General features: G+C 44.3%; 1 protein-coding gene across 1 annotated transcript in view; it reads left to right on the plus strand.

The window, feature by feature from the left end:
* The window catches only part of RORC (RAR related orphan receptor C), a 61,917-nt gene that overhangs the window by 4,235 nt on the left and 32,450 nt on the right, over positions 1-25,232 (plus strand). The window contains exons 2-7 of the mRNA XM_081968093.1: positions 5,923-5,952; positions 20,336-20,421; positions 20,700-20,841; positions 21,633-22,133; positions 24,275-24,396; positions 24,967-25,099. Of these exons, the coding sequence (XP_081824219.1) occupies positions 5,923-5,952; positions 20,336-20,421; positions 20,700-20,841; positions 21,633-22,133; positions 24,275-24,396; positions 24,967-25,099 (1,014 nt within the window). The remainder of the gene's footprint in view (positions 1-5,922; positions 5,953-20,335; positions 20,422-20,699; positions 20,842-21,632; positions 22,134-24,274; positions 24,397-24,966; positions 25,100-25,232) is intronic.

The following is a 25,232-nucleotide window of genomic DNA, read 5'->3' on the forward strand; positions in this document are numbered from 1 at the left end:
TGTGTGCCTTTGTGTTGTGTTGTGGCGTCTGGACGTGACGGCCGGTGCGGTGAACGGGGCGTGTGCCCTTCGAGATGCCAGCAGGGTTCAAACTAAGCCTGGCAGCTGGGTAGGTAGCCTGCCGATTGGCTCAAGCCCCACCCCACGCCATTCCCGTCTCTCGTCCTCTCGGCAACCCTGCGAGGTAGGACAACCAAGGGAGGAATTCGGCGCCGACGCGCTTCGCAAGCTTCCTTGGCATCTGAGCAACCGGCTTTGCGTCAGGGGCAGCCCACGTCTTCTGCCAAGCTGGGAGAGCGGCCCCGGTCATGAGATCAGCTAAATCCTTGGGTCTTTGGAACTCCTTGCCACTAGATTTTTCTCCTGGGAGACGGCTGGCTTGGCATTTAGTTGGTTGGTCTGGCTTTCGGGTCTCTGGCGCACATGTGGAGGGGGGGCAGGGCACATGCCTGTGAGGGAGGGGGGGCAAGGGGTTGATTTCTGAGTGGTCTCCTTTCCAACGTAGTATGGAATGGATGCTGGAGAAACCTTCGCGATGGGCTCGCTGGCTCCTAATCAGGTGGCCTTTTGATGCCTTGCACAACAACACTACCCATCATCCCCATACCTGATCATTGGAGGAACAAGGGACTTCTTCAACTCCCAGAATTCCCCCAGCTTTGCAAAAGCGGAATAGCTTTCTCCATTGGCTGGGCTGGCTGTGATGTCATGGAAGGATTCAGCCAATCAGGGGAGCGTGGGAACAAGCAGAGGCCAAGAAAAAAAACCAAAGCCCCCCCAAAATCTCTCTGCACCCCCAAGAAACCCACCAACTTTCTTAACCCAGTTTGAATCCATTTTAAGAACCAGGGATGTTTCTTTCTTTCTCTCTCTCTCTCTTTCACTCTTTCTCTTTATTTCTTTCTCTCTCTCTTTCTCTCTTTATTTCTTTCTCTATTTCTCTCTCTTTATCTCTCTTTCTTTATTTCTCTTCTTCCCTCTCTCTCTTTTTCTCTGTCTTTATCTCTCTCTTTCTCTCTTTATTTCTCTTCGTTCCTCTTTCTCTTTTTCTGTCTCTATCTCTCTTTTTCTTTCTCTGTCTCTCTCTTTCTCTCTCTTTCTCTCTTGTCTTTCTCTCTCTTTCTCTCTTTATTTCTCTTTGTCCCTCTTTCTCTCTCTGTCTTTCTCTTTATTTCTCTTTCTCTCTTTATTTCTCTTTGTCCCTCTTTCTCTTTTTCTCTCTCTCTTTCTCTCTTTCTCTTTATTTCTATTTTTCTCTCTTTCTCTTTCTTTCTCTCTTTCTTTCTCTTTCTTTCTATTTTTCTCTCTTTCTCTTTCTCTCTCTCTTTCTTTTTCTTTCTCTGTCTCTCTCTCTCTCTCTCTCTCTCAGTTTTGACTTTTACAGCCTGGAGAAGCTTTGCAGCTGGCTGGCGTTGGCTCCACGCCCCGGGACTGGCTGCCTGCCAGGACCTGGTAAGGGAGTTATGTAAGTGCCAAGTTCAAATGAGGACAGGCTGACAGCAGCTCAGGCACCCAGAAGCCGATTCCCCCAGCAGAAGTCTTTGGGGGAGGAGATTTGGGGAGTGGTGAGGGGCAACGCCACCCTCGGGGGTCTTTCCAGCCACTCTTCTTCCTTCTGACTTGGCCAACTCTTAGGGAGCCTTTGCGGGGGAGGTTGAAAAGCCCCCCCCCCAAGAATTAACCTCCCCTCTTTCCACTCCCACCCACCAGATATACAGTATACTATATCTATACTCCAACGAGCAAGCAGGCGGGGTGAGCTTGGGTGCCTTCCGGCTGCAAGCCATACTACGTTTCCCATCGTTTCTCCCCTGGCTGTGCTCCCTCTGGGGGTCTGAAAGGTGTGTGGTGGGGTGGGGGTGTATGGAGGAACTTCCTAAAGACCACCCCACCCCCCTTTGGCCAGCAGGAGGAGGAGGAGGAGGAGGAGGAGGAGGAGGAGGAGGAGGAGGAGGAGGAGGAGGAGGAGGAGGAGGAGGAGGAGGAGACACACCTCGTTGTCGGACGCCCTTTTAAAAAAAGTTTTTAAAGTTTGCAAGGCGCTAGTTTGATTGGGGAGAAAGGTTGCGTCACTGAGGATGGTGTGTCTTTCTCCTTCCTTCCTTCCTTCCTTCCTCTCTTTCACTTTTCCTTCCTTTATCCTCCCCTTCCTTTGTCCTTTCTCCCTCCTTCCCTCCGTCCCGTCCTTTTCCTTCTTCCTTCCTGCTCTCCTTCCTTTCCTCCCCCTTCTTTTCTTTCACTTCTCCTTCCTTCTTCTCTTCCTTAATCTTTCCATCTTTTCTCTACCTGCCTGTCTGCCTATAAATCTATCTATCTATCTTTCTATCCATCTATCTACCATCCACCTATCTACCTGTCTGTCTGCCTATAAATCTATCTTTCTTTCTATCCATCTATCTATATCACATGTCTGTCTGTCTGTCTGTCTATCTACCTATCTACCTACCTTCATTATTTCTATCTATCTATCTATCCATCTATCTATCTATCTATCTATCTATCTATCTATCTATCTATCTATCATCTATCTAATCTATTATCTATCAATCATCTATCTATCTATCTATCTCATCTGTCTATCTAATCGATCTATCATCTAATCGATCTATCATCTATCTATCAATCTATCTTTCTGTATCAAGGCAGCAAACATACCAATATCCGTTTATCAGCTAGTCGTAAAGATAAATTTTAATGGCCTTATAACCAGAGTAGACCCAGCTCTCTTATTTCAGCCCCCCTGCTATTTTCTGATCACCTTCAGATTCATTTCAAGAGAACCTCTTGAAAAATAGCATCATTACTATTGTTGTTGTTGTTGTTGTTGTTTTGTTGTTGTTGTGGTTAATCTTTGGTGAGATTCACAGCCTTTGGGGCTGGTTGGTAGCTCAACAGCTCAAGTCCTAACCAAGGACCTTAAGGGAACGTCGGAGGATATAAACTGTTCCAAGTAGGGTGGTTTTTTTGTAGAGTCAGAATGTTCAAGTCCGGTAAATTATTATTATTATTTATTATTATTATTATTTGGGGGAAGGAGCACAAAGAGAAGAAACATCTCCTCTCCAAACTGTTTGGCCTCAGACAAAGCTACTTGAAGGGTTTTACTTCCAGGTAGTAAAGTCCCTTTTTGGGAGAGGGGGCGGTCTAAAAATCTAAGAAATAAATAAATAAATAAAAGAAGGTAACCATGGTGTAAGTTCGTTCTCCTTTGTTGCAAAAATAATTAATCCTTTCTCAGCTACATTTTCTCCTCTCTTCTTTTTCTCCCGTCTTCCTGGCGTGTGGATGAAATGAGGTCCCATTTTCGGATTTTGCATGTTTTTAGCAACAAAACGTGAGTGAAGTGCGATCTTCGGACCCCCCCCCCCCAAAAAAAAGAATAGCTTTTATTATTATCCCAATACTGAACAAATAAACAAACAAACGAACTTTTTCATTTCATTTTTAAAATAATTTCTAAATCATTTTTTAATAAGACTTAAGTGTTTGAATAATAAATAACTTTTGCAGAGTTGGCTGCTGTGTTTGAATCCGGCGTTCACGGCTTCTGGCTCAGCCGTGGTGATGTTTGCATTTTTATGTTTTCGATCGGCGAAATTGTCTGTTTGATGGGTTTTTTTTAAAAAGAAAGAAATTCAGAGAAAAAATGACAGGTTTGTTTATAAGTTCCTCCTGCCCTCCCTCCCTCTTTCTCTCCTTCTCTCCTTCTCCCTCTCCTTCTCTGTCTCTCGCTCTCTCACTCATTCACTGTCTCTCCTTCTCTCTCTCCTTCCCTCCCTCTCTCTCTCTCTCCTCTCTCTCCCTCCCTCCCTCATTCATTCACTCTGTCTCTCCTCCTCTCTGTCTCCTTCCCTCCCTCCCTCCCTCTCCTTCTCTCCCTCCCTCATTCACTCTCTCCCCCCCTCTGTCCTCTCTCTCTCCCCCTCCTCTTTCTCTCCTTCCCTCCCTCCCTCTCTCACTCTCTCCTTCGCTCTCTCCTTCCCTCCCTCTTTCTCTCTCTCTCCCTCCCTCATTCATTCACTCTGTCTCTCCTCCTCTCTCTCTCCTTCTCTCCCTCCCTCATTCACTCTCTCTCCCCCACCCTCTCTCCTCTCTCTCTCTCTCAAATTTCAGCATGCACTCTTTTGCCAATCTTTTCATCTCTTCGCGAAAGCCGCAAACTCCGATCTGTCGATTTATATCAAGGAAGATCAACGCTGAAATTCTGCAGCAGTCACCCAGAAGCGGCTTTTGATATTTGCTTGCAAACAAACAAACAAAAAACCCAAAAGCAAAACTCTGGCCTCATGAGGACTAGCAGCCTTGTTTTCTGCTTAAGTAGGAAGGCCAGGCCCTCTTGGGCGCCTGATTCCTGCAGTGCAGTGGCAGATACCGAGAATATTCCAGCTGCGTTGGGAATAATCCAGGAGAGACGATTCAGACAAACACCGAAACAGGGAGGGAAGGGGGGGGGTAAGATTTGTTGCACTTCAGAGGTTTTGTGGGTTGTTGTGTTAGTGCCTAAAAGTTTGCAAGGATGGAAAAGCGGCTTAGTTGTTTGTTTCGTTTCTTAAACGTGCGCAAACAGGGATAAACATTCAAACTCCTTTTGGTATGCCTGTATAGCAAGGTTTGGGGGGGGGGGTTATCGCTCTTCCAGTGTTTGTGTGTGTGTGTGTGCCAGAATTTGAACTCCTGACCCGTCGATTTAGAGAACTGTGAAGAGGCAGGTGACACTCTCCTCACTTTAAAACGGGGAGGGGAGGGCTGGTTATCGTGCCCCATTCTGCACCTCCCCCCCCCACCCTTCCCGGGGCGAACCCAACTCCAGCCAAGCTAGCTGTGATCGAAAGTGTGCCCCCTTGTGGCCAAAAATAAATGGAGGCCCCGTTTCTCCCATGGCTTTTGGGGGGCTGGAGGGGGGAGTGATGCTGTTCCTTTGAAGCCCTCCCCTCCCTTCTCATGTCCTTCCAGGCTTCTCCTCCTCCTCCTCCCCTCTTCCCCTTCTTATTCTCATGCTCCTGTCCTCCCTGGAAAACCCTTACTCCCTTCTAGCACTGATGGTGTTACCTAGTTGGGTCATGAAATGTCTGTGAGGAAAGCACCAAGCTCAAGGGAGCACCAAGGAAGAGCCCACAATTGTTGTCCTCTTCCTTTTCCTCCTCTTCCTCCCCCTCTTCTTCCTCCTCCTCCTCCTCCTCCTCATCTTATCTTCTTCCTCCTCTTCCCTGCAAACCCGACACTCTTCTAGCACTGATAATGTTACCTAGTTGGGTAATTAAATGTCTGCAAGAAAACCATCAAGCTCAAAGAGCACAGAAGAGGAGGAGGATGATAATGATGATTCTTCCTCCTCCTCCTCTCCTTCTTCTTCTCTTTCTTCTTTCTTCCTCCTCCTCCTCTTCCTCCTCCTCCTCTTCTCCTTCTTCTCCTCCTTCCTTCCTCCTTGTCCTTTTCTTCTTCCTCTTCTTCTTCTTCCTCTTCTTCTTCCTCCTCCTCCTCTTCTCCTTCTTCTCCTTCTCCTTCCTCCTTCTCTTCCTCTTCTCCTTCTCCTTCCTTCCTCCTTGCCCTTTTCTTCTTCCTCCTCCTTTCTTCTCCTCTTCTTCTTCCTTCCTCTTCCTCCTCCTCCTCCTCCTCTTCTTCTTCCTTCTTCCTCCTCTTCTTCCTCCTCCTCTTCTTCTTCCTTCCCCCTCCTCCTCCTCCTCCAAGCCCATGGTGCTTTGCCTCCCCTGTTGCATCAGGTGGACCATTGGCTCACCTCCCGTGGCTGGTGGCTCCTTGTGGGAAAACCTTCCATGACGTCGCAGCATCTTAGCCAAGAGCCTCTCTGGGAGGGATGTGGGCGAGAGGCACCGATCCCAAAATTGATGCTTTGGGAAGGGCAGTTTCAAAGCTGGCATCTCCGTGGCCCTGGTTTCACCTCTTCCTTCTTCTTCCTTTCAGGAGCTGCGGCCATGAAGAAGACACACACCTGTGAGTACCAATGGCAGGGAGGGGAGGGGGGCGTCTGGGTTTCTCGGGGAGGGGAGGAGGAACCGGGATGGTGGGAAAGGTGCTCTCTGCTCAATTTGGAGTTTGTTTGCAAAGTTTTCAAGAAAAGATCAGATCGCCATTTGTCCAGGATGGTGTAATGATTTCTGCCTTGGGCAGGTTGGTGGGGTTGGACTAGATGACCTCCAAGGTCCCCTGCAGCCCTAGGACTCTATGATTCTATGACCCCCATCGTTTTGTTTGTTTATTTATTTACATTTGTTTGCTCCCATTATCACTCGATTATTCTGTCATTCTGTCATTTCATTTCTTAAATTATTTTGTCACTATCAATTCTATTATTCTATCACTTTATTTATTTACATTTGTTTGCTATCATTATCACTTGATCATTCCATCATTTCTTACATTTGTTCATTATCAATTATTTCACTCTTATCAGTGTATTTATTCCTTAAAATTGTTTTCAATTGTTACCACTCGATTATTCTACCATTCTGTCTTTTTATTTATTCCCTACATTTGCTGTCATTATCGCTCTGCTAGTATATCGTTTTGTCATTCTGTCATTTGTGTATTTCTTAAATTTGTTATCATTGTTCTATTATTCTATGATTTTATCATTCGGTCATTTTATTTATTTCTTAAATTTATTGTTATGTTATTATTCTATTATTCTATCATTTTATCATTCGGTCATTTTATTTATTTCTTAAATTTATTGTTATTATGTTATTATTCTATTATTCTATTATTTTATCATTCGGTCATTTTATTTATTTCTTAAATTTGTTGTTATGATTCTATGGTTCTATCATTTTTATCATTCGGTCGTTTTCTTTGCTTCTGAAATTTATTATCCTTGCCATTCTATTATTCCATCATTTTATCATTCGGTCATTTTATTTATTTCTTAAATTTATTGTTATTATGTTATTATTCTATTATTCTATTATTTTATCATTCGGTCATTTTATTTATTTCTTAAATTTGTTGTTATGATTCTATGGTTCTATCATTTTTATCATTCGGTCGTTTTCTTTGCTTCTGAAATTTATTATCCTTGCCATTCTATTATTCCATCATTTTGCCATTCGGTCGTTTTATGTATTCCTTAAATTCGTTATTATCATTCTCTTATTCCTCCATCCTGTCTTTACCGTTCTACAATTCTGTGTTCAGAAGAAGAAAAAATAAGCGAATAATAACCCCTTTTACGAGTGTGGCTTTTCCCGTCATTTCAATCCGCGTCAAAACGAGATCTTCTGCAGCTGTTTTTGACGTGCGCAAATCAAGCTCCACACCCAAGGAGACCCACAAAAAACACTTTCTTGTATGTGCAGAAAGAAAATTTTATATATATAATACTGCTGTTTGGGATTGCAAAAGGAGAAGGGAAATGTCTTAACCATCAATTAGAAAACTGTCTATGAGGTTGTATTAGATGATTTATTATTGCTAGCTGAATACCCTTGCTCCACTACGAAACTATGCGATCGGGCTTGATAAATCGACACTTAACAGCTTGAAAATAAATTAGTTATAATCAGCCTCTTCTCTCCCCTTCTCTCCTTCAAGCTTGCCTGACAGAATCCTCTCCTTTCCCCTTCTTTCCCTCAGGCTGGCCCCTTTGATCCTCTCCTATCTTATCCCCTTCTCTCTCTCAGTCTCTTAGCATCAGAGCATATTTTCAGGGAGGGAGAGGGAGTAGAATGTCTGAACTCCCAGCCTGTACGCCTTGGCCACACCCACGCCCAAGTGGCAGTTGGAACAGAGTTTTTTTCAGGTGGGGAGGGGGAGTAGAACGTCTGACTCCTTAGCATCAGAGCGTGTTAATAATACTGTAAGAAATACTTATAATGATCTGATGGTCATTTCGAAAAATCCTTTCTTAGCGGGCACTTAGAAGCCAAGAGGAACATACGTGCCGAATTTCAAGTTTGTAGGCTTCGTGGTTCTGGAGATTTCATGATGATGCACGAATGGCATTTTGCTTTTATATAGGGCTGAGATATCTGGGGACTGGGTGGGGGGGTCTTCCCCATTTGGCATTGTGTCTGATAGGGAAACCTTGTTTGGACGGCCGAAAGTTGTTTTGGGACCAACGAATGTTTGCCAATTTCTTTGGGCAAAAACGTTTTGCCAAGTTTTACGGCGCCAGTTCCTAACCCTGAAATCCAGGGATGTATCCCGGACCAGATGGCGAAGCTGTTTGTGACTTCTCTGGAGGGATCAGATCTAGATCTGATCTGGAAGGGATCAGAGGAGATTTGGTTGCTGTTGCTAAACTCGGTTAGTCTCAAACCCTGATTTGGGAGGATTTTGAGCCGGGCGTTACCGGAAATCCAGGCTGCCCATTTGGGGTCCCCGCGACCTGCTTCCTTTGGCCAGGGCGACGCGCCAAAAATCAGGAGCAAAAAAAGGCGACAATTCCCAAACCTATCTCCATATTGCCTTCTCCCCACCCCCCTCCGTGAGCCTCTGCAGGTAGACTGCTCCTGCTTTGGGAGGCTCAACGGAGCCGCCTTTGGAATCTATTTCTCTTTCTGTCTTTTAAGGAGCTTTTTTTGTGTGTGTCTTCCTCACCCCGAAAGCAAGAAGCCAAGCTGAAGAAAACAACGTCTTTTTTAAAAAATATATATTTTATTTTTGTCAGTCCCCAAATTGTTTTGGTTTTGTTTGTTTTTTTTCCCCAGAAATTTGGGGCCTCTCTAGGCGTGGGTGGTGGGCACACCTTGGCTTCCTCTTTGCGGGGTGCCTGGCACAGTTTACGTGTGCGATCCAACCCCATCCTGTGTGCCCGACCAGCATCATGGGTTCTTGCATCCTTTGCGGACGGGCTAAGTGCCATGTGGCCCCACCAGCACCCAAAATTGGTGGGAAGGGGCTGTACTGGAAATGACTCTTTGCGCCTGACATCATTGTCTTCGGGGTCTGTGGTGACCCCCCCCCCCAAAAAAAACCACAGACCAGCATGTTTTGACTATACATAGTCATCTGAAATCAAAAATTGGGACTATCCCATGCCATTCCCCGCCCAGAGGGGGAAAAAAATCACAGAGAAATCAAGTTTGGCTTTTTAAACCCTTTTAAAAATAATATTTCTGGATTAACCGAATCGTTGGAAAGTGTCCCGTTCGCTCACTTGCCTGCCTTACAAACCATCTCCAAAACCTCAGCGAGTGGAACATTTAATTTTTTAAAAAAAAAAAAACCCCTACTCATTGATTAAATTTCCACATCATATACATCTCGTCTAAGCGACACTAATTCAGGTAAACAGAGGGCATTTTAAAATAAATAAATAAATAAATAAATAATAATAATAATAATCCCGCTTTTAGGGTTGAAAATTTTTCATCTGATAAAATGAACGGAGGAGGCCTTAATTATTCCCAATCATTTATAATCAGTTAAATAATTTTTTAAAAGGACCTGGGGGGTGGGGGGGAAACCTTAGGTTTACAAAAGATTTTGATTAGACGCCCCAACAATCTTAATTGAGTGTATAATTATTAAGGTCTTAATAAGGTATTAAGATATATATATGTATCTGTCTTGAAAGATGCTGAAAAGCCAATTTAGCTATAAACAGTCCGGAGTCAACTTTGTGAGTGAGTTTGGCTGTACCAAAATTTGATAAACAAAAGTAAAATTACAATTGGCTCATGATTTTTTTCATAGATAGACAGACAGATAGATAGAAATAATGTAGATAGATAGATGATAGATAGATAGATAGATAGATAGATAGATAGATAGATAGATAGATGATAGATAGATAGATGATAGATAGATGATAGATAGAAAGAAAGAATGTGGGTAGGTAGGTAGATAGAGATAGATAGATATAATAGATAGATAGATGATAGATAGATAGATGATAGATAGATAGATAGATAGATAGATAGATAGATAGATAGATAGGTAGATAGATAGATAGATAGATAGATAGATGATAGATAGAATGTGGGTAGGTAGGTGGGTAGAGATAGATAGATATAATAGATAGATAGATGATAGATGATAGATAGATAGATAGATAGATAGATAGATGATAGATAGATAGATAGATAGATAGATAGATAGATAGAAATAATGTAGGTAAGTAGATAGATGGATGGATGGATAGATAGATATATTTTTTTTCAGAGTTCAACAGCAGTTTTAATTGCTTAAATCAAGGTGTTTCCCCAGCTTTTGAAATTTCCAAGATCCTAAGAGAAGCTGCCCTTTAAAGAAGGGGTTTCAAGATTATATCCCACCCCCACCGCATCTTCACTCCCTCCCCATCACCGACTTCTCCCTACCTGTAGAAAGAGTGACCAACGCCGGAGAAACAAGATCGGCCAAAGACAGGTGGCTCGAATCAGTGAGCCAATCTGCATTCCATCGAGACGAGAGAAAAAAGAGGGGGGAAGCTCTCTTCAGCCCAAATCTTGAAAGACTTGCTGGCGAGCCCCTGTCTCTTTTTCTCCAAGTAGGAACACCCCCCCCCCAAAAAAACACATCCCTTTTGGTGTCTTTTTTTTTGCTAATGGAAACTTGGTCCTTTTTTGTGGTCGTTCTGTTTCTCGCTCTTTTTTCGTCTTTGCGGTTTTGAAACTTTCCAGCCCGCTGCTGTCGGTTTCTCCCTTCTTTTTCCCCACCCCCAAAATACAGACGGGGCTTCCGATTGGCCCCCGGGAATGACAGTCTTGAGGTGAGTACATCACCTGGAGGCCTACTTGTTCCCAGGTTGCCTTTTCCGAAACGAGAAAGAAAGTTGTAGAAAATTGGACGGACGTTCGCAGACCGGCCTCCGAGGTTTGATCTTAGCACCTGGCGTCTCCCAACTGAACAGGTGTGGCACAATCAAAGCACCTGCCTCTCTGAAGCTGCCCCACGAACCAGTGGCATCATGCGAGGTACAGGCCCTGGGGATGGGATGTCGGAGCGGGCATCTGCTTGGTACCCGGGGAGCAGAAGTTTCCAAACTTGTTCAGGTCTTAAAACGTAAAAAAAGAAAAAAAAATAGTTTCTTGAAGCTTTTTAAAAAGAAAAGTTTCTTCAAATTTCTTGAAACTTTTAAAAAAGTTTCTTCAAACTTCTTGAAGCTTTTAAAAAAAGAAAAGCTTCTTCAAACTCCTCGAGGCTTTTTAAAAAGGAAAAGTTGCTTCAAACGTCTTGAAACTTTTAAAAAAGTAAAGTTGCTTCAAACTTCTTGAGGCTTTTTAAAAAGGAAAAGTTCCTTCAAAGTTCTCGAACTTTAAAGAAGAAAAGTTGCTTCAAACTTCTTGAAGCTTTTTTTAAAAAAAAGAGTAGCTTCAAAGTTCTCAAAACTTTAATGAAGAAAAGTTGCTTCAAACTTCTTGAAGCTTAACTTTCAAAAGGAAAGTTTCTCCCAACTTCTTGAAACTTAAAGTTTAAGAGGAGAATCAATGTTTCTGCAAATTTCTCTTCAAGAGGCACAACTCCCATGGGAGAAAATTAGTTTTCCCCCTTCCTTTAACCATCCTCTTGTAGAATCCCAGAAAATTCTCGCAGAATCTCAGTTTGGGGGGGAGGGGAACAAGCCAGGTTAACTGTGGCATCCTTTTTTCTACGCTGCCAGGTCTCGAAAAAACACAGGTTTGATTTCATCTAGGATATTCTTGTCTCAGGGCGCGGTGGATGAATGTTATGGTTCGTGATTTTTGTGTTTTGTCAGGCTTGTTCACCGTTTCGGAAACTCTGAATGCGTCTTTAGGTGTCTCCTGGAAATAAGATGAAACTAGACACAAGATAAGGAAAGATAAGATAAGATAAACCCAGCAAGCAGAGGTTTAATTGTGCAATATCAAGAGGAACTCAAGAGAAATGCTGCTGCGCCTGTTAGCAGCAAGTACTCTCTGTAAATTGGAAGAAGACAAGCAGTAAACAGAGTTGGAAGGGACCTTGGAGGTCATCTAGTCCAACTCCTGCTCACACAAGAGACCTGTACTAGGGATTCGAACCGCCGAACTGCCAACCTTTCTGATCGGCAAGCTCAGCGTCTTGGCCACTGAGCCACCTAGTGAGAAGGAGGGAAAAGAGGAGGAGAAGGGGTGGGGGAGTAAGAGAGAATGAAGGAAAGTGGAAGGAAAAGAAAAGAAAAAGAGAAAGAGAGAAAAAGCAAGCAATAGGAAAGAAAGAAAGAAAGAAAGAAGAAAGAAAGAAAGAAAGAAAGAAAGAAAGAAAGAAAGGGAAAAAGGGAAAAAGGAAGACTGACTCATCTCTTATGTGCATTAATAACTCTGGTAGTTAATTGAATAGAAATTGAACAAAGAAATAAAAATAAACAGTTGCAAGACTTAAAAATGATATTTACCTCCATTTGCAGAATTGCGCTGTAGCGACCTGGGAAAAACGGAACAATTTTGATGTAAATTCGGCCCCAGTTCCCCTCATAGAATGGATAAAGTGTTCCATTGCACCGAAAATTAACGAGAGTCTATCCATCTTTCTTTCTTTCTTACTCTCTCTCTTTTCTCTATTCTTTTTCTTTCTTTTTCTCTCTTTCTTTTCTTTCTGTTTCTGTTCCTCATTTTCTCTTTCTTCTTTCTTTTTCTTTCTTTCTCTCCTTCCCCATTTCCTCTTCCCCACAAATTGACTATATTAAGGCAAAGAGGAAACCCCATACATTTTCACAACTCCTATTTTTTAAAACCTCACAAGGAATTTTAAGATCTGGCCCCAACCTGGCCTAAATACATCCCTTTTCTTTCTCTCCCTCTCTCTCTTTCTCTCTCTCTCTCTCTCTTTCTCTCTCTCTCTCTCTCTCTCCCTCTCCGCGCGCATATGCTCATATATATCCATTCATTCTAAAATGAGAAATATGGAAGCATCCCTATTGCTAAAGTTGTAAAATCTGTCAAAGTCCTAGTTTTATAAAGTGAAATTCTGGATTTCTCACATTGCAAAACCGAGATTCAGAGAAGCATAATTTTTTTCCAGGAAACCGTTTGGTGTGGTAAGGATGAGGGTCTTTTTAGTGGTGGCTTTCTGACTGTGAGAAGCAGTAAGGTTTTGGGATCCTTCTTTTGAGGCGATAAGTTTTATTGCTTGCCTTGTGTCAAAAATGCCCTTTTTGCGTTGTTCTAAGGCGTAAAGTACGAATAGCAAAGAAAATTTGCAAAGCGAAGGAAAAAAAAAGAAGTCAAAGAGAAAATAATCACTTTTTCTGATTTCTTTTATTCCCCATGGCTAAATAGGTCCTTTTTTTGATAGTCGACGCAGTTGGAGATTTTGCTTTCAAAATCCTTCCTTTTCCTTTTTTGATGGAAAAGTCTAGTCAGGTTTTTCTGCAAATCCGCGGCCAAAATAGAACCTAAATATGGAAAGGTTTATGCAACCCCTCGGTTCAATGTTTGCGTCCTCAGAATATATTTGTAAAACATGCCGCCTCTTCAGAATATTTTGAAATATTTCTTGAAGGATGCTGGTTCTTTTTCACGAGGACCCAGAAAGGGTCAATTGTTCGCTCTCCTTTTCTGCATTTTTCAAAGTGAGGATGGAGTTTTAAAGACGTTATTTGCAAATTCCTCCCTTCCTGGGAGATGCGACATTTTTTTTTCCTTCTCAGGATCTTTAAAGATATTTATCAAATATTATTTCTGTGCCTTGTTAATGCAAGGAACTGTTTTTGAAGCGGTTGAAAGAAAAGATTTTTGCCCTCAATAGCTTTTTAAAAAATTGCCCAGGAGTAGAACAGGAGAGAAAGAAAATACACAGAAATTTATTTCTATTTAGAAAGAGATTTGCAATGATTGTTTTTTTAACTAAGTGTCTATAAACTTCACAAATTTGTAGCCAAGATAGCTGAGAAAACAAACAAGCGGAAGCTTTTGGAAAATCCCAGATACGGTTTTTAAATATTATTTTTATATATTTAATTTTATAAATACATAAAATATTTTAGATAGTATTTTATGTATATTATTTTTCCTTTGGTTGTATATGCATGGCATAATATATCCAGAAAACAAAGTTGATTAACAGGCTCATTGACTGAAAATGTCCCGCCAAACAATAGAAGGAAAAATAAGATAGATAGATAGATGATAGATAGATAGATAGATAGATAGATAGATAGATAGATAGATAGATAGATAGATAGATAGATAGATAGATAGATAGATAGATGATAGATAGATAGATATAGATAGATGATAGATAGATAGATAGATAGATAGATAGATAGATAGATAGATTAGATAGATGATAGATAGATAGATAGATAGATAGATAGATGATAGATAGATAGATAGATAGATAGATAGATAGATAGATAGATAGATAGATAGATAGATAGATAGATAGAATGTACGTACGTACGTACATATATACACACACCCACATACTATTCTATCTTAAAACAAGCCTTGTTTTAATTGACTCAAAACTTTCCAGATTGGAAAATGGTGGATTTCTTTTTCATTTTAATTGAGCAGAAAAATTGCAGATCGGAAAATGAATTTAAAAATTGGGAAATGGTTTTTATAAAAAAGAGACAAGCAAGAGAGGGAATAATTTTAAAAGTTTTTAAGAGAAGAAGGGAATGGGTAGGAAGCCAGTAGCTTTTTCAAGCCAATATTCAGGTCACATCAGTGTAATATTCCCCAAACCTTAAACAATTTTCATCCTACAGAGATAACTTTTTTAAATACGCTGATAATTACATTTCCTTCCCCCCCCCCCCCCCACTTTTTGGTGGCTTAGGTTTGATTTAAAGCCATTCCCGAACTGAAGCTAAAAATAAAACTGATGATCCATTTTCAGAAACGGCTCTTTATATACATTTCACTCCACCATGTACACCAAGGTGTTATATGAAAATGACTCGCTAGAATCTCTCAATTCTGCAAATCTGCTATTTTCGCTTGCTTTATCCTCATGTACTGGGGCAGATAAGTGCAGAGTTTGCCCAGATTTTGCAAAATCTGGCATGAACGCTGCATGGTTTTAATTTAACATTAACAATTTAATTTCATTCTTTGTCCTTCCTTTTCTTTCTAACTTTTGCAAGTCTTCTCATTTCCCTGTCGGAGAATCGATGCTTTTTTTGCCTCTTGGCCACTGGGTCAAGCTGCAGTGTGATGGACGGCAAATAAATTTGATAAATAAATAGATAGCGGAAGACCAAGCGAAAATGGTTAAAGAAGGAGGAAAGGAAAGAAGGGATATATTAGCACATGAAAGTGGAATTTATTAATATTGTTAATGGCATGTAGCTAACTAATATATAAGGGAATCATAGTCATATTAGTAACTAGATAATTCATTAAGTTAAACGCTCTCTATGTAAAAACTGAGGATGTGTGCTAATTACAATAAAATAGACTAACAGATGAAACATGAAATTTGGTTTAACTTTGAAGAGGCCATTCATGATATTTTTTTACGTATTAAGAAGAAAATAAGTTTTAAGATATGGAAAGGGAATTAGATGGCCGAAATTTGAAACAGAACTATGATGCAAGATGGATTGTGTATATAAGAGGATGTGAAAAGGAAAAAACACTTGGTTCATAAAACATGTCAAAATTTGTAATAAAAAAACAAAAACTTCTTTTATAAACAAAAAAACAAACAAAAGGAAGGGATTTGTGCGAACTGCGACAGCAACAAACAGCCAAGCAAAAACTAATTTTAGCCTCGTTGTTTGTTGTGTGACACCTGCAATTTTGATCCGAGGGCCACCTGGATGTATGATCTCGGTTGGGTTGGGTTGGGTTGGGTTGCGTTGAGTCAATTCCTCCCTGCTCTCAGGTTTGTCGCTACACACAGACACACGCACGCACGCACACACTCACCAAACACACATGTTGAACTTGAGCGGAGAAATCTGCCAATTCCAAGATAAATATCGCGCCGGCGTTTTGCCGATCGCAATCTGACGATGAGGCAGAAGGGGCTGTGGATTGTGCTTGTTTGAAAGTCGCTGGGTGGGGGGAAGCAAGACGATATTTGAAAATGGAGGGGGCAGGGAGGGGGGGAAGGATGGTTGTGTTTAGATCTCAGCAATTTCATCCGGATTTGTGGAGGGGGGGGAAATGACTCAACCCAAGAGTTTTTGAGTGACAAAAACCATCTTCTTGGCGGGGGCAAGAGGACTGATTGTGGTGATAGAATGAGCTTGGGTTCCGATTGATGGCATCTGGTCTAGATCGACTCATCTCGGCGTCTTCCCACACCACGTTTTTAATCATTTTATTATTATTATTTCCAGAATTTTTTTAAATTTGTTATTATTCTCTTACATAACATTTTAAGTATACGTTTACATTGTGGTTATTCTTCTGTCTATACACTTGTCATTCTTACACGTTTATTATTTCATTTAATAGGTTATAATATACATTTGGGCTGCTTTATTTGCTATCCCTTCCTCCTGCTGTAACACCACCTCATTCTCCCTTTCTTTTCTCCCTCCCTTCTCTCCTTTCTTCCTTCCTCCTCTCCTTCCCTCCTTCCCTCCCCCCTCTCTCTTTCTCCTTCTCTCGCTCCCTCCATCTCTCTCTCCTTCTCTCTCTCTCTCGCCCTCCCTCCCTCATTCACTCTCTCTCGCCATCCCTCCCTCATTCACTCTCTCTCCTTCTCTCTCTCTCTCTCTCTCTCCCCCCCCCCCCCGCCCTCTCTCCATGGTGTAGAAAAAGGAAAGGCCCATTGTAACCATAAAAGTTACTCCACCTCTCCGGGTGTGGCGAGGGCTCGGGAAGCTTCGTAGGGTCCTTGTCGTGAGCAGGTGGGGTGGGGTGTCCCAGGGTGGCCCCCGTAGGAAGGGAGGAATCTTATCAGGAGTCGTATTTCGGTCACCGGCTGCCAAATTAGCCAGCCAGGAAAGTGGAAGGCGTCAATTAAGCTCCTGGCGTGGGTGGAATGGCTTGCCAAGAAGGGCTTGGGTTATTTATAGGGCTGGTTTCATTGGGAAAGTGGGAATTCTTGCACTTAATTGCCCCGGAGAAAATTGGAGCATCTGGGAATGTGTTCTTCAGAGCATAGAGAGTGATCCTTCCTTCCTTCCTTCTTTCTTTTCTCCCTTCCTCTCTCCCTCTCTCCTTTCCCTCCCTCCTCCTTCCTTTACTTCCTCTGCCTTCTTTCTTTTCTTCCTCCTTCCCTCCTTCCTTCATTCCTTCCTCCTTCTCTTCCCCCCTTTTTTTCCTTTTATCCTCCTTTCTATAGAAAATAGAATCGAATAGAAGACGGAATCGATAGAATAGAATAGAACAGAATTAGAATAGAATAGAAGATGGAATCGAATAGAATAGAAGATGGAAATGAGAGAAGAGAAGATGGAATCGATAGGATAGGATAGGATAGGATAGGATAGGATAGGATAGGATAGGATAGGATAGGATAGAATATGGAATAGAATAGAATAGAATAGAATAGAATAGAATAGAATAGAATAGAATAGAATAGAATAGAATAGAATAGAATAGAATAGAATAGAATAGAATAGAATAAATATTGAAATGAAAAATAGAATAAATATTGGAATGAAGAATAGACTATAGAAAAAATGGAATGGAATGGAATAGAGGATGGAATTGATAGAATAGAAAAGAAAAGAATAGAACAGAATAGAATAGAATAGAATATGGAATCAATAGAATAGAATAGATGATGGAATCAAATAGAAGAGATGATGGAATCGAATAGAAGAGAAGAGAATAAATATTGAAATGAAAAATAGAATAAATATTGGAATGAAGAATATAGAATAGAATAGAATAGAATAGAATAGAATAGAATAGAATAGAATAGAATAGAATAGAATAGAACAGAACAAGAGAGTTGGAAGGGACCTCGGAGGTCTTCTAGTCCAACCCCCTGCTTAGGCAGGAAACCCTACACTACTTCAGACAAACAGATATCCCACCTCTTCTTAAAAACCTCCAGAGTTGGAGCATTTCCTCAGTTATAACCAACTTTGTTCATTCTTAAGATTGGGGGGGGAGGGGGACTTGGGGGGAAGCCCCTCCCCCGGGTTTTTCTTTTGTCAGCATCCGAGAGAGCTGAGTAACTCATCCTCCTTGGGTGCGGAGGAGTTGTGTACCTGTCTCAAAAAGCTCGTGCAGCTTGTCGGTTTGATTCATGTGGGGAAAGTGTTAACGGATCTTCCTCCTTCCCCCCCCCCAGATTGTGGGCACCCCTGTGCCGTGGGGAGGGTGGGGGTTGGAGGGGGGGGGTGAAGGGGAGGGGGGAGGGGAGGCATTCATCTCGAGTGCCGGTGCCGTTTGTCGAACGGTGTGGTTTGGGGGTTTTTTTTGTGTTTGCAAACAGGTGCAAAGGAGGATTTTGGTTCAGAAAATGAAAAAAAAAAAAACCCAACCGAAATGGAGGTGGGAGGTCTTGAGTTGACCTTCGACCGGCCCCTTGGACAACGTTGAGTTTAGGGGGGGGGGTTTGGCCACAGGGAGCAAACATACACCCCTGCGGGGAAGACTTCTCTGCATGTAGTGGACCTCCACCGATAGCCTCACCTTCACAGGGACTAGTAACCTGACCCCACCATGAGGACCAAAGGATGCTGGAGCTGAAAATTCTCCTCCACAACTTCCTTCTTCTCCTCCTAGTCCTATTCCGCCTCCTCCCTTCTAGCCCTGATGACGTTACCTTGGTGGGCCATGAAATGTCCACAAGAAAGCCACAAGCTCAGAGACCACCAAGGACTCCATATTCACCCTCCTCCTCCTCTTCCTCCTCCTCCTTCCTCCTGAAACCCCCCTTCCGTTCTAGCACTGATGATGTTACCTAGATAGATAATGAAACATCTTTAAGAAAACCACCAAACTCAGAGAGACCAAGGATCCCACAGTCATTGTCCTCCTCCTCCTTCTCTCCTCCTCCTCCTCTTCCTCCTCCTCCTCTCCACAAACCCCATCCTCTTCTGGCCCTGATGATGTTCCCTAGTTGGGTCATGAAACGTCTGCAAGAACCCCCCCCCCAAGTTCAGGGAGCACCAAGGGCCCCTCAATTCCATTTCGGAACAGCAAAAAAGGCAGAATTAAAAGCCGTTGGTGCAAGAATATTCTGTCGTGCAAGGGGAAGCATTGAGGGGGGGCCACTGCGGGACATTGGAGTAAGCCAGACTTACGACCGCTTTTCGGGTTGGGGGCCCAGAGTCCGTCCGTCCCTCCCTTTTGAAATGCAGACCCCCCCCTCACAACTAAAACCACATGGACAGCAGTGGACCGGTGTCACTGGTCACCACTGGGCCTGCCCTCCTGTGTCCGTGGACGTAGTGACCCCAGTAACTCTGTAACCGGACAGGGAATCGTGGGTGAGGGGAAAAAAGCATGCCGATTCCTGACCACAGTGCATTCTTCATTCCCACCCCCCCAACCAACCCCCCCTCCCCCGTGTGTGTGCGTGCTTTCGATTTGCTGCACCCTGTTGACCTCGGGTTGAAAAGTCTAATTTACCGGCAGGACCAAAAAAAGTTTTTTTTTAAATTTTTTTTGGCTAAAAGTGAGAGTACTTCTTACTGGCAACTCCGTCAAGGAGGACCGGCTGAGTAACTGAAAAGCTGACTCAACTCAGCTCCCCCAAAGACTCGGCTTACCAGTATCGGGTGTTTGAAGTCGAAGGGAAGAATATATCTGGCCGTTGTGGTTTTTGCGATACCTTCTCTCTTTTGTCTTTTCCGCTTGTTATTTTGTCATGACGGGGGGGGAGGGGGAGATCGTAGGGAGATAGCGGCGGGTGAGACGATGGGGAAGGGAGATTGCGCGCGTATGGGAGTCCTCGAGTTACAACCGCTTGTTTAGTGACCAGTGGGAATAGGCTCCAGCTGTTCTTCTGCCTCACTGATGTCCGATTCCGAAGGCAGCTGATAACTGGCATATGACCCCCTCTCTGCCTCCGACACAGAGCCCTCATCACAGCCTTCCCCAGACTCCAGGACTGGCCCATGTTCCTCCCCAACCCTCCTCACTGTCTGAATCCTCCCAGCTCCACTGGCCACTGGGCCACAACATCTCCCTCCACAGCCTCTCTCACTGATTTATGCACAATTTTTGGTGGGATGTACACCTTGGCAAGAGAAGGATGTTAGTTAAAAGTTAGTTTGCCACCATGTTGTTGTTGTTGTTGTTTTTGGTCTTGTGAAAGTCACTACCGCGAACGTGGGCAACACTGCCCTCTTGTGGACTGTGATGAGCACTGCAAGATCTTTTGACTAACAGCTGGAGAATTGCTGTCTAATGCTGATAGTTGACTTTCTCCAACAGTGAAGAAAAAGGACAATTTGCGGATCCTGGTTTGATCAGAACATGGCTTGTCCGCTTGCTGGTTCCCCCACTGCTTCCCACGTGCTTCTCTCAAGATTCCAACATCTTCTTGTCTTCTTTTCCCCACACAGCCCAGATTGAAGTGATCCCCTGCAAGATCTGCGGAGACAAATCTTCCGGGATCCACTACGGGGTCATCACTTGCGAAGGATGCAAGGTGGGGAATAGTCTCCTCAATCGCTGGGATCTTGAATGTTGGCATGAGTCCTGTTGGCCATAATTGTTCCCTCTTCCATGCAGAAGATTATCCTGGGGGGTCGGGGAGGGAGGGTCTCCCTTTTCTGGAAGCAGATGGCCATAAATCTCTACTGAACCAATTTTGGCTCTCTTCACTGATGGACCACTGCACTGTTGGGCTTCACAAAGTCTTGGAGGCTACCAGTGACGTTACCAAAGATCCATCTTCTCAGTTCATCTTCTTGGCTTCCTCTCCAGGGTTTCTTCCGACGCAGCCAGCAAGGGAACGTGACCTATTCTTGTACTCGGCAACAAAACTGTCTGATCGACCGCACCAGCCGCAACCGCTGCCAACACTGTCGCCTGCAGAAATGTCTCAGCCTCGGCATGTCCCGTGACGGTAAGACCTATGTTGAGGTGCACCTCAGGGAGGGCTCCTGTCAGGGAATTGCGCAGCTGGTGTCCAAACGAAGTTAGAGACGCTGACATGAACTTGTAATTTTATGAAAATAAGTGTATTTAAACATCTATATTGACAGCAGACAAGCTAGTCAGGAGCACACTAACATGAGGTAAATCTCATGAGGTAAATTGCGTGAGGTAAATCGCATGAAGTAAATCGCATGAGGTAAATCATGTGAGGTAAATTGTGTAAGGTAAATGGCATGAGGTAAATCTTGTGAGGTAAATCACACAGCAATAAACAGAGCACACAGAAGAAAAAAGCGGGGGAAAGGGAAACTCCCCCTTTACACCCACAGCAACCAATCTTAGCATATATTTCCTCATGCAGGAGCCTCCTCTCTCCAACCAATCAACCACAACTCTGTGTTCTGGCCCATATAACCAATTTCATTGTATTTAAGTACAATGACAATAAAGATTATACTTTATTGTTATTTACTGTTCCAGTTACTAAGTTAAATATCTTAACAGTTCCCAAGTCTTATAAGATTTCCCTGGATTTCTAAACGCAACATGGCGCACTCAGGTTTGGAGACATTCCCTTTGTCCCTTGCCTCACTTTGGTGATGACACGCCGCAAAATGGGACAAGGGGGAGAAGAACCAGGTTGGAGATGCTCAGGAGCTTCAAGTGACTCCTGAAATAACTCAAAATTTCTCATGTCTTAAGTGTCCTGCCCCATTTTTATCTCTAGACAACCATCCCCTAATTTGTCTTCTCTTCCAGCTGTCAAATTTGGCCGGATGTCCAAGAAGCAACGAGACAGCCTCCACGCCGAAGTCCAGAAACAGCTGCAGCAGCAACAACAACATCAAGGCGGAGAGAGCTCCACCTTCTCCTTGGGCATGGCCAACGGTCAACTCAAGCTGGATCCTTCTCCAGATCTCCGAGAAGGCTCCCCTGCACTCCTCACCGGACAGACCCGCCTTAGCCAGTCTCCAGATGAGACAGCGGGCTTGGCCTACTCTAACGGACTCCTCAAGGCGCAGAGACTCCTGGGTGAGGACCAGCAGGACTTCTTCAAGAAAGGGTATGGTCCTGGGGTCATCAAGGTAGAACCCAGGACCAGCGTCTATTACGCTATGGAGACGCAGGCATCACCAGACCTCCTGTCCCCGAATGTCACCAGAGCAGAACACACAGCAGCCAGCAAGACACTTGACTTCTATGCCAATCCGAGCTTCACCGGCTTCTTGGAGTGCCCGCATCCTTCGCTAACGGAGATTGGTGAGTGAATGGCGGTTTTCAGAAAGGCTGGAAGAAAAAGAAGTATTAAGTGGGCAGTGGGAGTCTTCAGAAGAATAACAAGAATTGGAAGGGACCTTGGAGGTCTTCTACGCTTCGTTGGGTGAGGGGTTTCTGCCGGCCGCCTTGAAAGAGGCGGTTGTGAGGCCCCTGCTCAAGAAGCCTTCCCTGGACCCAACGGATCTAGTCAATTATCGTCCAGTCTCCAACCTTCCTTTCTTAGCGAAGGTTGTAGAGAGTGTGGTGGCACAACAGTTCCCACGTCACCTGGAGGAGAATGATTATCTAGACCCGCGCCAGTCCGGCTTCCGACCCGGGCACAGCACGGAGACGGCCTTGGTCGCGTTGGTTGATGATCTCTGGAGGGCCAGAGATAGGGGTTGTTCCTCTATCCTGGTCCTATTAGATCTCTCGGCGGCGTTCGATACCATCGACCATGGTATCCTGTTGCACCGGCTAGAGGGGTTGGGAGTCAGGGGCACCGTTTTACGGTGGTTTGGCTCCTACCTCTCTGGCCGGACGCAACGTGTGTTGGCAGGGGAGCAGAGATCAACCCGGAGCCCCCTCACATGTGGGGTGCCACAGGGGTCGGTCCTCTCGCCTCTCCTGTTCAACACATACATGAAACCGCTGGGCGAGATCATCCGTGGTTTTGGGGTGGGATATCATCTGTATGCTGATGATACTCAGCTGTACATTTCTACCCCGAACCACCCCAATGAGGCCGTCGAAATGATGTCCCGGTGTTTGGAGGCCGTACGGGTCTGGATGGATGGCAACCGACTAAAACTCAACCCTTCCAAGACGGAGGGGCTGTGGCTTCCGGCCTCCCGGTTCAACCAGTGGCTTCCATCTCTGGCCATTGGGGGCGTGCAACTGGCCCCCATGGAACAGGTGTGCAATTTGGGCGTCCTCCTGGATGCCCGGCTGTCCATGGATGACCATGTAACAGCCGTGGCAAGGGGGGCGTTCCATCAGGTTCGCCTGATGCGCCAATTGCGCCCCTTATTGGACCGGGATGCCCTACGCACAGTCACCCATGCGCTAGTGACGTCTTGCCTGGACTACTGCAATGCTCTCTACATGGGGCTTCCCTTGAGATGCACTCGGAGACTGCAGTTGGTCCAGAATGCGGCCGCGCGGGTGATTATGGGGAGGACTAGATACTCCCCTGTAACACCTCTCCTGCGCGAGCTGCACTGGCTTCCTGTGGTCTACCGAGTGCGTTTCAAGGTTTTGATTACGATCTTTAAAGCGCTTCATGGCACAGGACCTAGTTACATGCAGGATCGCATCCTGCCCCATACATCCCTACGACCAATCCGCTCACACAGAGAGGGACTTCTTCGGGTGCCGTCCACTAAACAGTGTCGGGGGGCGACACCCAGGAGCAGAGCCTTCTCTGTGATGGGCCCAGCCCTGTGGAATGACCTCCCACGTGACATCAGGATTATTTCCGATCTCCGATCCTTCCGTGTACAGCTGAAGACCCACCTCTTTCAATTATCTGGCCTGGCTCAACCGTAAATTTTTGCCTTATTCCTCCTGACAGTTGTTTTAAGCTTTAAATTTTTAAATTGTGTTATTGTAAATGGGGTATTTTAATGGTGATTTTTAATTGTCTAAATGTGATGTAATTTGTTACCTCCTCCGTGCATGTATGTCTTTGTATATGAGTATGTTTATGTGTTTGTACATGTTTTATGCTTTATATGTTTCACTGTACGCCGCCCCGAGTCCTGTCTGGAAAGGGAGCTAATAAATTTAAATTTATTATTATTTATTATTATTATTATTATTCTAGTCCACCCCCTGCTCAGAATACAGAATAATAGAGTTGGAAGGGACCTTCTAGTCTACCCACATGCTCAGAATACAGAATAACAGAGTTGGAAGGGACCTTGGAGGTCTTCTATCCCACCCCCTGCTCAGAATACAGAATGAATTGGAAGGGACCTTGGAGGTCTTCTTGTCCAAGACAAAACATGGGGTTTTGAGCCAACCTCTCAAGATCAGACTTAGGGAAAGCAACAGAAGCCAAGGCAGATGAGGCTGGACCCAGGACAGCTTCTGTGGGATTCCAATTGCAGATATGAGGCCATCTTGTTGTCTTCTTCCTGCAGAGCACTTGACCCAGAATGTCCTCAAGTCCTACCGGGAGACCTGTCAACTCCGCTTGGAAGACCTCCAGCTGTTGAGGTGGGAAACCTTCACCCGAGAAGAAATCGGGAGCTACCAGAAGAAGGTACAATGGGGTTCCACCCACTCTCAGAGAGAAAAGCCTCACCTTAAAGTTCTGTTTAAGGAGGAAGAGGAGGAGGAGGAGGAGGAGGAGGAGGAGGAGGAGGAGGAGGAGGAGGAGGAGGAGGAGGAGAAAGAGGAGGAGGAGGAGGAAGAGGAGGAGGAGGAGGAAGAGGAGGAGGAGGAGAAAGAGGAGGACTGTGGGGTCCTTGTTGCTTTCTGAGCTGGGTGGTTTTCTTGCAGACATTTCATGACCCAACTAGGGAATGTCTTCAGTGCTAGTTCCAATACAATACAATGGCAGAGTTGGAAGGCACCTTGAAGGTCTTCTAGTCCAACCCCCTGCCTAGGCAGGAAGCCCTATACCGTTCCAGACAAATGGCTATCCAACATCTTCTTAAAGACTTCCAGTGTTGGGGCATTCACAACTTCTGGAGGCAACTTCTGTCCCACTGATTAATTGTTCTCACTGTCAGGAAGTTTCTCCTCAGTTCCTCCTCTGAATCTTTACTCCCCTCTGTTTTCTCGCAATCCACCCAAACTTCTTCATCATCATCTCTCTCTCTCCCATTAGACTATGGAGGAAATGTGGGAACGTTGCGCCTGCCACATCACGGAAGCCATCCAATATGTGGTGGAGTTCGCCAAGCGAATGGGGGCCTTCATGGACCTTTGCCAGAACGATCAGATCGTGCTTCTCAAAGCAGGTAAGGGGTGCGAATGATGCCGCACTGAGTTCCTGAGAGTCCTTTGTGGCTCGGGTTTCTACCACTGCCTTTCCACTGAAGAACAAACGATGCTTCCTTTTATTGTGCGATTTTTTAAGGGCCGCCTTTATGC

The sequence above is a fragment of the Natrix helvetica genome (genome assembly GCF_964273705.1).
Source record: "Natrix helvetica genome assembly, chromosome: 16".
NCBI lineage: Eukaryota > Metazoa > Chordata > Lepidosauria > Squamata > Natricidae > Natrix > Natrix helvetica.